The sequence below is a fragment of the Bufo bufo genome, chromosome 4 (genome assembly GCF_905171765.1).
Source record: "Bufo bufo chromosome 4, aBufBuf1.1, whole genome shotgun sequence".
Taxonomy (NCBI): Eukaryota; Metazoa; Chordata; class Amphibia; order Anura; family Bufonidae; genus Bufo; species Bufo bufo.
The window spans coordinates 225,941,830-225,959,829 of NC_053392.1; the positions used below are offsets into that span (position 1 = coordinate 225,941,830).

At 44.7% G+C, this 18,000-nt stretch overlaps 1 protein-coding gene across 2 annotated transcripts in view; it reads left to right on the forward strand.

Moving 5' to 3' along the window:
- The window catches only part of LOC120997963 (probable cation-transporting ATPase 13A5), a 262,081-nt gene that overhangs the window by 65,986 nt on the left and 178,095 nt on the right, over positions 1-18,000 (forward strand). For both annotated transcript variants that reach the window (XM_040428345.1, XM_040428346.1), the window contains exons 9-11: positions 4,787-4,918; positions 6,232-6,402; positions 6,942-7,099. In XM_040428345.1, coding sequence (XP_040284279.1) covers positions 4,787-4,918; positions 6,232-6,402; positions 6,942-7,099 — 461 coding nt within the window. The remainder of the gene's footprint in view (positions 1-4,786; positions 4,919-6,231; positions 6,403-6,941; positions 7,100-18,000) is intronic.

Here is an 18,000-nt window from a genome sequence, read left to right on the forward strand (position 1 = left end):
TCCTCATCCGGTCAGCGTAACACCTTCACCACCAACTTCAGCACAGCCAAGGGTAAACAACAGCAGGCAGTTTAAAAAGTTATCTGTTTGGGGGACAAATCCTCCCCACACCGCGCAGGAGCTGTGGGCAGGCATGGAACAACAGACCGATGAGTGGTTGGTGCCAGTGAGCCTCAAGCCCGGCCTGGTGGTGGCGCATGTGCTGAATTTGGTGGTGCAGAGGTGCCTGAAAAATTACCCCAATATGTCAGAGCTGCTGCAGAAAGTGCGGACCGTCTGTGCGTGCTTTCGGCATTCTCACCCTGCTGCTGCTCGCCTGTCTGCGCTGTAGCGTAACTTTGGACTTCTCATTCACCTCCTCATATGCAACGTATCCACAAGGTGGAACTCCACCTTGCATATGCTGGAGAGACTGTCCGAGCAGCAGCAGGCGATAGTGGAGTTTCAGCTGCAGCACGCACGGGTGAGTCGCTCTGCGGAACAGCACCACTTCACCACCAAAGAGTGGGCCGTGCGGGACGTGTGTGCCGTGTTGCGCTGTTTCGAGTACTCCGTCAACATGGCCGATGACGCAGTCCTCAACGTTACTATCCCACATCTATGTTTCCTTGAAAAAACACTTCGGGGCATGAAGGAGGAGGATGTGGCACAGGAGGAAGAGGCGTAAGGAAGAGGGACCATTTCCACGGTTATCAGGCCAGTCATTCACAAGTGGCTCGGAGGGTGGGTTCCTTCACCAACAGAGGCCAGGTACACAACTGTCCAGTCAGGGCACAGTTCTGCATGATGAGGAGGAGGATGATGATGAGAAAGAGGAACCGTGTTCACAGCAGGATGGCACCCAAAACAACTTATGGGCATCAATGGAGCATGGCTGGGGGATACAAAGGCCACAGACGATACACCTCCCACAGAGGACAGTTTGTCGTTGCCTGGCACACACGAGCTACTACATGCTGCAGTATCTGCACAACGACTGCCGAGTTGCCTACATTCTAACCAGTGATGATTACTGGGTGGCCACCCTGCTGGATCCCGGCTTTAAGGACAACTTAATTCCGTCACTAGAGCGTGATCTGAAGTTGCTGATGGCATTCACACCTGACAGCGGGGCTCATTTGAAGCACAAGGCGAAGGCATAGAAGGAGGAAGAAGTTGCCAACACAGCTGGGGCACCGCCAGCACCTCAGAAGGGAGGGTCACCATGGGCGAAATGTGGAAAAGCTTTGTCAGCATGCCACAACAACCAGCACCACCAGCTGATACGAAACGTGTGCACACGCCTACACGTACTGTCTGATGGGTCTTTCCCATTAAACTTCTTGGTCTCCAAATTGGTCACATGTCCTGAGCTTGCTCTTTATGCCTTGGAGGTGCTGGCCTGCCCTTCAGCAAGTGTATTGTCTGAACGTGTGTTTAGCACGGCGGGGCGGGGGGGGGGGGGTGTAATCACAGACAAACGCAGCTGCCTGACTACACCCAATGTGGACAAGCTCACGTTCATTAAAATGAACCAGGCGTGGATCCCACAGGACTTGCCCGTTCCTTGTGCTGAGTAGACAAGTATACCGGCTGCACCCAGCCATTGTTATACTCCAGCGCACTTGTTCTTTGCATTCTTTTTTATATTTCCAAATGTTTTGTGGTCTTCCCAAATTTATAAAATTTTTAAAAAAAGGAAAAAACAGTGTTGGCTACCTACACCGCCACGTCCACCGCCTCCTCAACCTCCTACTCCACTTAGACCTCCACCTCCTAGTTCAAGATAATTTTTTATTTTTTTTTAAAGTCATTTCCCTATCCACATTTGTTTGCAGGGCAACTGTCCTGCTCCTACCTCCATTTTGCTTCAACGTTCAGGTCCCCATTGACTTCAATTGGGTTCGGGTTCCAGTTCGGGTCCCGAACCCAAAGTTCGGCCGAACCTGCAAACCCCCTCATCCCTAATTGTAAGTCAATGGGGGACAGATCCGTTTTCTTTTATGTCAGAGAAAATGCATACGTCACTATTGACTTACATTGTGAGTCATGACTTATCCGTCTTGCTCCACATGCCAGGACACACTCAAAAACGCTGCTTGCAGCACTTTTGTGTGCGTCATGAGAACGCAATATAATGGAACGAAATGCATCCTGGTGATCTCCATTCCCTTCAGTTCAGTTTCGTTCCCATTGACAAGAAGATGGGGACAAAACTGAAGCATTTTCCTCCCCTATTGAGATCCTATGGCGGATCTCAATAGCGGAAAGGGAAAGCGCAGATCTGCAGGATACAAGAATGTGGTGTGCTGCGTTTTTGTATCTTTTTTTTTTTTTTTTTGTAATGCATACATCAAACGGAGGCATAAAACTTGATGTGAACCCACCTTTAATGACCAGCAACATTTTTTCATTATTGCTACTCATTTCAGCAGCCACGGATAGTGCAGAAAGCACATGGACAGCATCCATGTGCTGTCCGCATCCGTATGTTCATTACACAAAAGATTGAACATGTCCTATACTGTGCAACAAAATGTAGACCTTGAACCCACTGTAAATGCCACATGAAATGCATCAGTATTTTGCCAGCCACAAAATGTCGTAGTAATAATTAATATTTGCAATATACTTTTAATTTTTTTTCCTGGTTTACTTAAAAAATATGTGCTATTAGGACACTGGTTTGCCCTAACAGCAGGCTTTCAGAACAGAGACCTCTGGGGTCCTTCATAGATCCTCAGAGATGACTGCAGATGACTTCCTCAGTCTCTGTTTATGTCATTGGGAAATCAATGACCTGATCATAAGGGAGAGTCCCTTTTGATCATGTCATGGAAGGATGAAATGGGAACTTAAAGTGGTCATAGAAAAAAAACTAAAAGTGGCCCCATGTTGTAGGCGAGTCCAAATTGATAGAAAGTGGGACAAAACAGCAGGGACAAAAAAGCCACAAGTAGGCAGAGACAACAGAAGTAGGTGGGCCAGCAATACCATAGTGCAGCACAATATACCGCCCCAGCAATACCAAATACCACATTGCAGCCACCATAAAATACTGCTTTATCACCGTACTGGGAAATTTCTGTAGGGTCTATGCCCAGTCTGCCCCTGATGTCATGGTATGGACTGTATCAATCAAAAGGTTAAGAGCCAGAATCAGAGCTTACTTCAACCACAGCTATGAAGCAGGAGCCTTTGCTAAGAACTGAGGCTGTTGGTAACAGCTGGTTCTTAGCATAGGAGCCATTAAACTCCCGTCCCTCTCGCTCAGCTGCAGTGATGACAAAATAGATTGCTGCAGAATGAAGACAGAGGCGGCCATTATGGGTTTAAACTTTTTCTGTTTATGTTCCACTCGTGGCTTTGGCTAATAATGATGTAAAACGCTGAATGCAGAATACTGCTATGTGAAGGTGCTCAAAGGTGTAGCAGGAGGGTATGGCCACAGAGTCAGATTTTCTGACGCAGTTTTGGAAGCCAAAACCAGGAGCCAATTTATCTAGGAGAAGTCATATCTCCTCCTTTTCTGCTTTCTCTCCCTTTATGATCCACTCCTGATTTTGACTTCCAAAACTGTATCAAGAAATTTGACTGTGTGGCCGTAGCCTAATACCCACATCCTGAGTAGTGTTGAGCAAACTTTTGTTAAGTTTGGCATCCAAAGTTCGGGTTATCGAAGAATCCCATCATGGATTCCGCTTCCACGGACCATAACAGAATTCTATGATGGCATGCACCACGATAGCCTATAAGAGACATTCCGTATTGCTTTCTGTCATAATAAAAGTCTATGGCCAGCGTACACGTCTATTATGATGGAATGCAATACGGAATGTCTCTTATAGGCTTCCGTGGTGCATGCCATCATACAATTCTGTTATGGTCCGTGGTAGCGGAATCCATAACTGGATTCTTCGATAACCCAAACTTTGGACGCCGAACTTAAAACACAAGTTCACTCAACACTAATCCTAACCAGTGAATAACATGCATCATTCCTTTGTTTTGCAGATACTAAGCTATATGGGATGCACTACCTAGTTCTAAATACATTTTTATGTAACGCGATAAGAAGGAGGTTTATGCCAGAAAAGTGTTGATTGACTTTTTGAATAAGGGCTCACTCACACACACTTCTTTCATTGTTTTAAAACTTGTTAACAACACCATACAATTCAAGCATTTTTTCATAGCATATGGCAAGTGATTTCCATTGCTTTTTTTTAAAAAAAAATTTCTGGTGCTTTGCTCAATACAAAAGCCTATCAGAAAAATAACAAACCTACAAAATGCAACATTTTGGAAAAATACGACTGACTCTCGAAACACAACAAAAACAGCAAAAGATATTGTGGCAGATTTATGGAAACTGTAGAATCCACCTGGGGTGGGTCTGTGGCAGATTTTCATTGGAGAAATCATAGCATAAAAGCTAGAGGTTTAGGGCTCATGCACACGAATGTATTTTTTTTATATCTTCATATATCTTTACACATCATAGTCTAGAGGTAGCTCCTCAGCTCTGTAGCCCATCTATAAGACATATAAGTGACCCCCACCCTAATAGTCCATTTGCTTTAGTGAAAACGTATGGCCAAAAAAACTGTTCACCTAAGTTAAATAGTTATTTGCCTAATTATAGGAAATCCATGATGGTAAAAATACTATTTCCGATGCTATAAATATCCTAGAAAAGATCATTTTGACAAAGGATCAGTGTCTTGCAGTACATTGTTAAACTTGTTAATCCAGTAACAAATGAAAAGCTCATTCTTACAACGGTCTTGTGCACATTTCTTTGCAGACTGCAGCCAGGTTGAGTCTCGCTACTTGGTTCCAGGAGACATTATTGTTTTATCTGGCAAAGAGTTTTTTATGTCTTGCGATGCCATTTTAGTCAATGGGACATGTGTTGTGAATGAAGGCATGTTAACAGGTGAGACTTACCCTAAGAAAAAAACTTTACTGGGCAATAACATTCTATCCTTTTTTTAGTATTTACTGTAACACATCTATTATATTGTCTGAGATCTTTTTGAGCTGTGAAAAAAATGAAGCCTTTTCCATTGAAGAGATCCTACAGAATATGAACTTGAAATATATCACAATCCAAGTTTTCCTTTAAAGCAATACAAAGTTGTTGGATATTTCTGGAGAGTTACCGATCCAGCCGATGAGTTATACTGCTCCTTAGTATAGGGTCTTCATTTAGCTGCCATACAATCTTCATTGGGTTAATACCTTTTTATGTGTTGTACAACATGGGATACAGCTTTTTACATGTGTGGTCAATACAAATAATTGTCACAGCATTTATTCTTTCCAGGGACTTTGCAAAGGTATTAATTATGTGGAGAAAAGGCAATTTAGATATCAGTACAGGAAAGGATTCAATACAATTAGAGGGTGGGGTGCCCTACCCCAAGATGTAGCAATGGCAGGTATTATCACAGTATTTAAAAAAGGGCTAGAGACTGGTTTCATAGTGAATGGCATCATGGCATTCAGGGTTACAGTTAATATAAAAATGATGTATAATTTATGCGAGAAAGGTAGAACTTGTGTCTGTGTCCTACAGTGTATTGTCCCTGTTACAAAATAATTATATTAACCTCTCCCCGACATCTGCTGTATTTGTACGCCAGATATCAGGCTTTAATGCTGGGGCACATTCAGGAGCTGATCGGGTACATGGTGACAGAGTCCATGCTCTGATGTATCGCTCATTATGGACTTTTAACTCCTCAACTACCATGCCCTAGGAGGACTAAAAATAAGGGTAAAAAGTTTTTAAATATATTAAAAAATCCCCCAAATATAAACATTAAAATCACCCACTTTCCCCATTTAAAAGATAAACTTTCAAAATGTTTATTTGTTTTTTTCAACTCGCAAAAAAAATCTGTGTGCCTACATACAGTATGAAATAGGAGTCTTAGGGAAGAACATTAGGGGCTCTTTGGATACTTGAAGGTCTTAGGGAGTTATGTAGCCATGTGCACTTGCTCAGGTTAAAAGAAGGAATTTTTTCCCACTTATAATGAAGAAAATTGACAACCAATACAGAGTGATACCAGACTTAAAATACATCATATTGTTTGTTTCCCTTACTGACTCTAACTATGTATGTAATACAGTAGAATAGATTGCAATTTTCAGTCAACGTAATTAGAATATTGGAGAACTGGATGGTTCCTCAAACACTATTCCATTAGAAATACTGATCTTCTATTTTATCACTGTTTTTAGGAGAATCAATCCCTGTGACAAAAACACAGCTACCTCACGGAGATGACACAATGCCATGGAAGCAGTACAGCGGAGAAGATTATAAGCGCCATGTAATGTTCTGTGGTACTGAAGTGATAAGGACTGAATCCACTGCACAAGGTCCAGCAAGAGCTGTAGTCTTAAGGACTGGTAAGCTTTGTAGCGCTTTCATAATATATAATAATTAGGGATGAGCGAATAGACTTTGGATGAAACATCCAAAGTCGATTTGCATCAAACTTTGTTAGAATACTGTACGGAGCAGGAGCTCCGTACAGTATTAGAATGTATTGGCTCTGATTAGCCGAAGTTATTACTTCGCAAAGTCTTGCGAGACTTCGGGTAATAACTTCAAAAATTAATTTCTACTGCAAAAAAACTTTTGCCGAACTCAGGTTTGGTCCAAGTGGTACCTTGGAACTGAACCAGTAAAAATAAAGTTTTGAAGTTATAAGTAATAACTCCGGCTCATCGGAGCCATTACATTATGATACTATACGGAGCTCCCACTTCTTACAGTATTCTAATGAAGTTTTATGCAAATAGACTTTGGATGTTTCATCTGAAGTCGATTCGCTCATCCCTAATAATAATACACTTTAAAAATTACACAAATTGTGGTTGGAAATAGAATGCAAAACCTTCAAGGACATATCCAACTAATATGAAAATGTCTGCTTTTATCATAGGTTTCAATACCACTAAAGGTGACATGGTGAGATCTATATTGTATCCTAAACCTTTAAACTTCAAGCTGAATAGAGATGTACGGTGGTTCTTCATATTTTTGGCATGCCTAGCCTTGATTGGCCTGATCTATGCAGTAACTATATTTGCACAAAGAAAGGTAAGGTATTCTTTGGCTTTTGATTTTTTTATCCTCTGAATTACTGTGCTTTTCTAAAGCAGGTACACAGGATTGAAAGAGGGGGAATGATAATGCCCAGGTGTTAGTTTATTCATCTATTTCCAGGAAAAATAACCTAGCAATCGCAAAAATCTCTAGGTGCTGTAGATTTTTATTTTAATCATGAGGAATACAACTATTTACTAACACAAAATATTAATAGGCCTGACAGGTTTTATTTAAGGCAATGTCATAAATATGTATAGTAACAGTTAAAAATCATTGATTTAGATTGATGAAACTGTCTAAAAGAAAAACTTTGTTTCTCATAACAGTCAATTAACATGGCTTTAATTTTTCAAGAGAAATATTCTAACTCAAAGCTGTCCTGTGATAGGTTGCCCTAGGCATCAAAGAGTTTTTTCCCTCTGGATGTTGGGTCTTTAATGATTGATCTCCCTTACAAGCTGTGGGGGCACCTTAGCCACCAAGTGCCTGCTGTTTTACACAGCAGACACTTGGTGGCAGAATCAATGCTTGGCAAAATAGCTGATCATAGACTTTTAACCCATCAGATGCCATGCCCTAGAAGGATAAAAATAAGTGTAAGAAAGCGTTTGTTTTTAATATGGGGAAAATAAGTCATTTGAATATATACAGTGTGTGTGTGTGTGTGTGTGTGTGTGTGTATATATATATATATATATATATATATGCGAACCCGAACTGCAAAGTTCAGGTCTGTACTCTAACCTGAACTTTGCCGCAAAAGTTCTGGTTCGGTGTTCGGGCCTTTAATAAAGCTTGTTGAATCAACAAGCTTTTAAGCTGTGGGCGCTTAGAAGCCATCACAGCCATGCCTAGAAATGGCATGGCTGTGATTGGCTAATGCATCATGTGACCCAGCCTCTATACAAGCTGGATCACGTGTAGCACTGCCCATCAGCCCTGAGTAGTGCAGAGACAGGAAGCAGGCAGCTGAAGTGAGGGAGAGTGTTAAGAATTTCATCTGGCTATTTATTCTGTGGGTGACTATAGTGAATTTTTGTGGGTACAATACCCCAGCTTTGCACCCCTGACACAGAGATATAATAATTAATCTGACTGTTAATTCTGTGGGTGACCTATAGTGATTTTTTGTAGGTGCAATGCACCATCTTTGCACATAAAAATATAATAGTTTATCTGTAAGTTCGGTGAATGACATATACCCATTTTTGTTGTCAGATACACATGCACTTTATACGTGACAGGGAAATTAATATAGTTATTCGGTCTGTTAGTTTAGTGGGTGACATATACACATTTTTAGTGTGAGGTATACTCTGCACTGCATATATGACAGGGAAATGAATATAGTTAATCCGTCTGTTAGATCGGTGGATGACATATACCCATTTTTGGTGTGAAGTACACCTGCACTGCATCTGTGACAGGGAAATTTAATATAGTTAATCCGTCTGTTAGATCAGTGGGTGACATACACATTTTTGATGTGAGGTATACCTGCACTGCATATGTGGATGCACGAAAAAAAGAATAGAAGAAAAGCTGGTGGAGCACCAAGTATTGAAATGGGAAATTGATACCACTGATAGAGGCTTGTAGTGCCTCCCCATAAATAAAGATGACCAAATGGTGTATAGCCAAAAATAAATAAAAAATTAAAAAATGTGTTCTTACATAAAAACAATAATCATCAAAGTGAGTATGTTCACTATATTATTTAACACATTATACATATACAGTACAGACCAAAAGTTTGGACACACCTTCTCATTCAAAGAGTTTTCTTTATTTTCATGACTATGAAAATTGTAGATTCACACTGAAGGCATCAAAACTATGAATTAACATATGTGGAATTATATACATAACAAACAAGTGTGAAACAACTGAAAATATGTCATATTCTAGGTTCTTCAAAGTAGCCACCTTTTGCTTTGATTACTGCTTTGCACACTCTTGGCATTCTCTTGATGAGCTTCAAGAGGTAGTCCCCTGAAATGGTTTTCACTTCACAGGTGTGCCCTGTCAGGTTTAATAAGTGGGATTTCTTGCCTTATAAATGGGGTTGGGAACATCAGTTGCGTTGAGGAGAAGTCGGGTGGATACACAGCTGATAGTCCTACTGAATAGACTGTTAGAATTTGTATTATGGCAAGAAAAAAGTAGCTAAGTAAAGAAAAACAAGTGGCCATCATTACTTTAAGAAATGAAGGTCAGTCAGTCAGCCGAAAAATTGGGAAAACTTTGAAAGTAAGGGCTATTTGACCATGAAGGAGAGTGATGGAGTGCTGCGCCAGATGACCTGGCCTCCACAGTCACCGGACCTGAACCCAATCGAGATGGTTTGGGGTGAGCTGGACCGCAGAGTGAAGGCAAAAGGGCCAACAAGTCCTAAGCATCTCTGGGAACTCCTTCAAGACTGTTGGAAGACAATTTCAGGGGACTACCTCTTGAAGCTCATCAAGAGAATGCCAAGAGTGTGCAAAGCAGTAATCAAAGCAAAAGGTGGCTACTTTGAAGAACCTAGAATATGACATATTTTCAGTTGTTTCACACTTGTTTGTTATGTATATAATTCCACATATGTTAATTCATAGTTTTGATGCCTTCATAGTCATGAAAATAAAGAAAACTCTTTGAATGAGAAGGTGTGTCCAAACTTTTGGTCTGTACTGTACGTGCAATCATGTTTTACTCCCTTCACCGGGGGGGGCGGCACAAGATATAGCTCAAGACATTGACACCAGAAACCCCCCCTCGCAGAGGTCGCCTGTAGAATGTAGGTTCCCCTTGTCGTCCTGTTGATTGATTGATGACTCAATGGACTTAAGACGTTGCACAAGGTAACTTTTATTAGATTAGCTTGATGCGTTTCGGGGCCTGCGAGTCAGGCCAGCTGAACCTAGGTTCTACTGGGTGTGAGCAGCCTTACAATCTATCATTTCTTCCTTTGGTTTTGGCTTTAGGCGCCCCCCTAATCTATCCTCCATTCCACCCTATACCACTTTGTATCCTACCCTTGTCCCTATCTCCAACACACCCCTTTCCCCCCTCCTTTCCTTCCCCCCTCCCCCTTCTTCTTTTTTCAATTCACATCTCCATTTACGCTCCCTTTTTTCTATTTTTGCACTGCATATGTGACAGGGTAATTAGTATACTTTTTCCGTCTGTTAGTTCGGTGGGAGACATATACCCATTTTTGGTGTGAGGTACATCTGCACTGCATATGTGACAGGGAAATTAATATAGTTTATCTGTCTGTTAGTTTGGTGGGTGACCTCAAAGAATGAGGACAGCATCAAATTAGGGACATGGCCCTGGTCGTGGTGCTGCTGGTGTTGGTGGAACTCCTTTTGCAGGTAGAGGACGTGGTTGATCTGTGCCAGCTACACACCCAAATGAAACACCTTCCTCAGGTGCACGTAGGCATTTTGTAGGCCCGAATGGTGAGGCCAGAACAAGTAGAGGTGGTAGTAGATTGGATGGCTGACCGTGCCTCTAGTTCCTTCACATTGTTTCCCACCCGGTCACCTGCTGAAACCGCAGAGTCACCCCCTTGCACATCAGCCAAGCAGTCTGAGCCTCAAGTCATGCAGCAGTCTCTTATCTGCTGTTTGGGATTTCTGTGGGCCATCCACATAGCCCTGCCCCAGAAGTGGAAGAGATTGAGTGCACTGATGCCCAACCACTTATGTTTCAGGATGTGGACATTAGAGGACCATCGCAGCTTGTCTCTGATGATGATGACGAAACACAGGTGGCAGCTGCTGCGGCTTTCTGCTGTGTGCAGACCGGCAAGGAAGGTAGGGGTGAAGAGTGTGTGGAAGATGATGTGGAGGATGATGAGGTCCTAGACCCCACATGGAATCAAGGTCATGCGAGTGACATGTGCAGTTCGGAGGAAGAGGTGGTGGTCACACAGCGCCAGCTGAACAGCAAAAGTAGGAGCTGGGTGCAAAAAGAGTGGCTGTCCCCTAGCCAGTACGCCTGCTACTGCCTCCGCACCCAGGAACTGAGCTTCAATGAGTTCCCTGGCGTGAAAGTTCTTCAGACAGTGTGCTGACGACAAGATGCGAGTGGATTTCACAATGTGCAATCAGAGCCTGAAGCGAGGCATAAATGTTCTAAACATGAGCACCACCTGCATGACCAGGCATCTAAATGCAAAGCATGCGCTGCAGTGGAGTACACACCTGATCTCAGGCTCCTCCTGCTCCCTTTTCTGCTGCAGTCTCTGCCTTTTCCTCCTTCTCTGGAGTGACAGTGGCACCTGCCACCCCGCAAACAGAGGATGTGGCAGCAACACCATCACCTCCACCACTGTCACCCAGCATGTTGACTCTGTCCCGTGGAAGCGTTCAGCTGTCCATCCCCCAAGCACTGGAGAGAAAGAGGAAGTACCCCCTACCACCAGCGATCCCTGGCCCTAAATGCCAGCCTTTCAAAATTCCTGGCCTTTGAAATGCTGTCATTCCGTCTGGTGGAGACAGAAACTTTTAAAAAACCTTATGGCGGTGGCTCTCCCATAGTACGTGGTTCCCAGCCGCCACTACTTTTGCAGGCGAGCCATCCCTGCCCTGTACAACCAAGTGGCAGACAAGATCAGATGTGCACTGCGCAACACCATCTGTGGCAAGGTCCACATAAACCACCGATACATGGACTAGTAAGCACGGGCAGGGATGTTAAATCTCTCTAACTGCACACTGGATAAATGCAGTGGCATCTGGGCCTGAGGCGGATAGTAGTTTGGTGCATGTCCTACTGCCACCGAGGATTGCAGGATGTTTCTCGTTGCCTCCTCCTCCTACTCTGCTTCCTCCTCTACCGCCTCCTCATTTGGTCAGCATAACACCTGCACCATCAACTTCAGCAGAGTTAGGGGGAAACGATAGCAGTCTGTTCTGAAACTTATCTGTTTGGGGTAAAAAACCCACACCGCACAGGAGCTGTGGGCAGGCATGGAACAACAGACCAATGAGTGGTTGGTGCTGCTGAGCCTCAAGCCTGGCCTGGTGGTGTTTGATAAAGGGCAAAATCTCGTAGCAGCTCTGGGGCTAGCAGGTTTGACGCACATTCCTTGCCTGGCACATGTGCTGAATTTGGTGGTGTAGAAGTTTCTGAAAAAATACCCCGATATGTCAGAGCTGATGTAGAAAGTTTCTCACCCTGCTGCTGCTCGCCTGTCTGTGCTGCAGCATAACTTCGGCCTTCCCGCTCACTGCCTCATAAGCGACGTACCTGCAAGGTGGAACTCCACCTCACTAAAGGCCTAGAAAACAACACGCATAAACAAACAACAAAATGCACTTATCTTAAAGAAGAATGGAGGAACTGGAGATCCAAAGGAACAATACACCAGCTCAACCAACACCAAGCAGGAATTATCAACCACATGATAAGCAGTGTGAGTCAGAACTAAATAGAGCCTCAGTAATGACCACAAGCTGCACCTGACAAGAGGTGTGGTCATTACTAAACAACAACACTGCAAGGTGAGAACAGAGAGACGATCGGATAACCTCATGTGCCACCAGTCTCTCAGATCTTCTCACGTCATGGGGGGACCGTGACAGAACCGTGCTCACAGCAAAGTGGCACCCAACGCAGCTCATGGGCATCACTGGAGCGTGGCTGGCGGGATACAGAGGACACAGACAATACACGTCCCACAGAGGACAGCTTGTCGTTGGCTCTGGGCAGCCTAGCACACATGAGCAACTACATGCTGCAGTGCCTGCGCAATGACCGCTGAGTTGCCCACATTCTAACCAGTGCTGATTACTGTGTGGTCACCCTACTGGATCCCTGCTACAAGGACAATGTGTCGTCCAGCTGTGGCAGCACCTCAGAAGGGAGGGTTCGCATGGCCGAAATGTGGAAAATCTTTGTTATCAGGCCACAACAACCAGCACCACCAGCTGATACAGAATTTCTTAGCAGGAGGCAGCATTTCAGCAACATGGTGGAACAGTACGTGTGCACATGCCTACAAGTACTGTCTGATGGGTCTGCCCCATTCAACTTCTGGGTCTCCAAATTGGGAACATGGCCTGAGCTTGACCTTTACACCTTGGAGGTGCTAGCCTGCCCTGCAGCCAGTGTATTGTCCGAATGTGTGTTTAGCATGGCAGGGGGGGGGGGATCACAGACATGCACAGCCTCCTATCCACAGCCAACATGGACAAGCTCACGTTCAATAAAATGAACCAGGCAAGGATCCCACAGGACTTGTCCGTATCTTGTGCTGAGTAGACAAGTATACCGGCTGCACCCAGCCATTGTTATACTCCAGCACACTCTCTTTGCGTTCTCTTTTCCATTTTTCAACTTTTGGGCATTCCCAAATTTATAAAAAGGAAAAAATAATTAAATAAAAAACTACAAAAATAGTGTTGGCTACCTTCTCCTCTTCCACCGCTTCTTCCACCTACATCACCACGTCCACCGCCTCCTCAACCCCCTACTCCACTTTGACCTCTGCCTCCTAGGTCAAGATTATTATTATATATTTATTTTTTTCTATTTTAGTTTTTTTTAAGTCCTTTCCCTATCCACATTTGTTTGCAGGGCAATTGTCCTGCTCTTACCCCCATTTTGCTACCTTTTGCAGCCCTCTAGCCTTTACTACAACTATTTTACAGCCATTGTAGTGCAAAAAGTTTGAGTCCCCATTGACTGCAATGGGGTTCGGGTTCAAGATTGGGTCAAGTTTCGGGTCCCGAACCTGAACTTTGACCCAAAGTTCATCTGAACCCGGCGAACCAGAACATCCACGGGTGCGCTCATCCCTACTGACAAGCAAAAAGGTAACAATGTTTTGAACTTTTGTTTTTCAGGCTGTATATCTCTCAATCCAATACAGCTACCATCATTTTATAGACAATCATCTTGACTATCTCATATGTAAATTGGACTTACAACTATTAGTATAGGATTAGTTATGCATATTCTTGTCATGTAACTGCATTGTTACTGTTTTGCTCCTGGTGGTGGAACAATCTCTTTTTCTTCTTATATACTATAAATCATAACCTGTTCTCACATTTCCTAATAGCTCAGTGTGTTATTAGGTTGATTCCCAAGTGAAAGATAGTAGTTCGAATTCAGGAGCAGCCATGAAGAAGATTTCCCAAGAAAATAGAGCATCATCCAGCTCACTAATAGCGGTATCTCGGCCAAGAAAATTGCCAAACTGCATTATGTGCGTGCAATTACAGTTGGAAGCATATGACATAATGTTTGTCCATCCATTCCAAGGCCAAGAGGAGGATGTCCAGGCAAAATATCAGAGACAACAAGTCAGCTCATCACAAGGTCTATCAGTTCTGGCGTGACAAACACGGCAGTGGAAGTGACTCGTATTAGAGTTGGGCGAGCATGCTCAGCCGAACACCATTTTGACTTGAACATCGCGATGCTCGGCAACACCGTGTGTGCTCAAGCGCGATACTCGAGTCTCCCCACCGCACGTTTGTTGGCTGCTACGCAGACAATAAACATTCGGGGAAGTACTGGCACTCACTGTAATGCCATAGCCATGTTGGTTACTGGCATTACAGTGATTGGCTGGCCGGTACGTGTCATCAGGTGCTATATAGCACTCGATGACACGTGGTTTGGCTCAGTCTTAGTCAGGGAGAGGTGCAGCAGAAGGGACAGATAGTGTAGGGACAGGAACTCCTTTTTCTTTTTTGCCAGGGTTTAGTGTTGAAAGGTGTTAGAGACCCAAAAGTCATTTTAAGGACTATTGTTTTATCTGGCTACAATATATATTAGCGCAACCTGCGTTAAATTGCATGCAATTGTTTAGCTGCTGCTGACAGTGACACAACCTTTGCTACATCTGTTACATTTGCACATCCTAAATATCTGTGACATTCAGCGCAATTGTTTGGCCGCTGCTGACAGCGACATTATCTGGGCTACATCTCCTGTATAATGTTTGCGAATCCTCAATATTTGTGACATTCAGTGCAATTTTTTCTTAGCTGCTGGTGACAGCAACATTACCTGCGCTACATCTCCTGTATAACGTTTGCGCATCCTAAATATCTGTGACATTCAGTGTCATTTATTTGCGCATACACTTACAAAACCTGCGCTACTGTACGTGTGACATACTTGCAAGCATATATACTATTTAATATGCTTAAGGCAAGCAGTAAGGTACAGAGAAGTGGCCATGCTGCTGATGGTGCACGCAGAGGCCGTGAACCTGGGCACGGTGAAACTGAGCCTGCTGTCAGAGCACAAGAAACACACTCATCCACGATACCTAGCTTCATGTCCCAGTTTTCAGGGCAGCGCAGGACACCACTCTCGAAGTCACACCAGTGCAACCAGGTGGTTGGTTGGATTGCAGCAGATAATGCTTCCAGTCGGTTAAGCACCACCCTGTCTTCCACAAATTCCAGTCTCAGTAGCCAAGAGTCTGGTCAACAGACTCCTCACCCTGATCCTCCTTCCTCCCACCATGGAGAGTCTTGACAAACAAGTGATCCCACACTCGGATATTCTGAGGAGCTCTTCATCGCCATTCCTTGATTTGGGCCTCTCGACAAGCACACTTGAAGAGGGACAGATCTTGTGCCCTGATTCCCAAACTCTTGATCATTCACAGTCAGAAGAAGATGACGGTGGGGAACGGCAATTAGTGTTTCACAAGTTGGATGATGATGATGATGATGACACAGTTGCCAATAAGTCAACGGCAATTAGTGTCTCAAGAGGTTGATGATGAGTATGAGACACATATGTCAATAACTGAGGTTGTTGCTAGGTCAACAAGTCAGGAGGATAACCAGAGTGAGGAAGTGGAAGAGAAGGTGGTGGACGATGAAATCACTGACCCAACCTGGGAAGGTGGGAAGCAGAGCGAGGACAGCAGTACAGAAGGGAGGGATCCGCAGCCCCCCAACAGGCTGGAAGAGGCAGTGGGATGGCAAAAAGGAGAAGGCTGGCCACACCAAACAGGCCCGCAACTGTTCCCAGGATCACCCCATTGTGGCAATCTCCCTTGCCAAGGGGTAGGTGTTCCGCAGTCTGGCGCTTTTTTGAGGAAAATGCGGACGATAAAAGAATTGTCATTTGCAACCTGTGCCATACCAAAATGAGCAGGGGCGTAAAAAGTAGCAACCTCACCACCACCACCACCACCAGCATGATCCGCCACATGGCATCAAAGGACCCTAATAGGTGGGCCGAACACCTGGGTCCACAATCAGTGTCTGCGGGTCACATCACTGCCTCCTCTTCCCCTGTGTTACGTACTGGCCAATCCCCTGTCCAAGACGCAGGCCCGGAGGCCTCCCACCCTGCGCCTGGACCTTCGCAAGCACCATCAGCTGGCATATCCACTTCTGTGTCCCAGCGCAGCATACAGATGTCCATACCCCAGGCCTTTGAACGAAAGCGCGAATACACCCAGCCACCTACCCACAGGCCATAGCACTAAATGTGCACCTTTCCAAATTGCTGGCCCTGGAAATGTTGCCATTTAGGCTTGTGGACACTGAGACTTTCCGCAGCCTGATGGCGGCGGCCGTCCCTCGTTACTCAGTCCTCAGCCACCACTATTTTCCATGCCATCCCCGCCTTACATCAGCATGTGTCCCGTAACATCACCCGTTCCCTGACCAACGCAGTTAATGGGAAGGTCCACTTAACGACTGACACAAGGACAAGTGCTTTTGGCTAGGGACACTACATTTCCTGACTGCACACTGGGTGAATGTTGTGGAGGCGAGTCATACCATGGGATGGCACAGGTGCTACTGATGCCAGGGATTGCGGGCCCTACTTCCATCAGGATTTCCGCCACCACCTACATTAGTGGCTGCAACCCCGCCTTCTTCTCCTCTACCTCCTCCTCCACTTCCACCTCTGAAATCTAATCTTGCAGCACCAGTCATCCATCAGTCAGTAGCTGGAAGCAGTGTAGCACTGCAGTGGGGAAGCGGCAACATGCCGTGCTGAAACAAATTTGCTTAAGTGACAAACATTACACCGCCGCAGAGCTGTGACAGGATATAAGGGAACAAACTGAGCTGTGGCTTTCGCCATGTATATTCTTATTCAGTAAACTGCAAGTTGTTTAGATCGTTAAATTTTAAGTGTGTGTGTGAAAAATCTCACAACAAAAAAATATTCAAAATGAACAGTTCTTTGTTTATCAGGTCACAGAAATTAACCAAACGTTTGCCATATATTTCAGTTATTCCGGGTACTTTCTCTGGCACCCCTATCCTTCTCCCCGCCGAAACAATAATCTCCCCTTATATATAATTTACTTACAGTTCTGAAGACTCAGGGATGCTGGCTGGCTTGGCCGGGCAGAAGGAGTGTGGGAGACTGTGAAGCCTTTTTCTCCAAGCTGCTCCGGATCAGTGCTCTGGGCAGCTGGCCTCCGGGCTGGAAGTGGGCACAATAAGAAAAAAATATTTTTCATTACACCTCAGGTCAGACCACCAATCAGACCCCCAATGTTAATCGGACCTCAGCTAACAGCCCCAATAAGATCCCCAATGTTAATAAGACCTCAGATCACACCTCAGCTCAGACCCCAATATGAATGACCTCCGATCAGACCTCAGATAAGAGCCCCAGTGCCTCTCCAGCAGCCCCCAGTGCCTCTCATCAGCCCCCCAGTGCCTTTCATCAGCCCCCCCAGCTCCTCTGATCAGCCAGTAATAACAGCCCCCCCCCAATCATGTGCCAGTGATAACAGGCCCCCCCAATCATGTGTTAGTAATAACAGGGCCCCCCCAATCATGTGCCAGTAATAACAGCCCCCCCAATCATGTGCCAGTAATAACAGCCCCCCCATTTATGTGCCAGTAATAACAGCCCCCCCCAATCATGTGCCAGTAAAACTAACACTTATACTTACC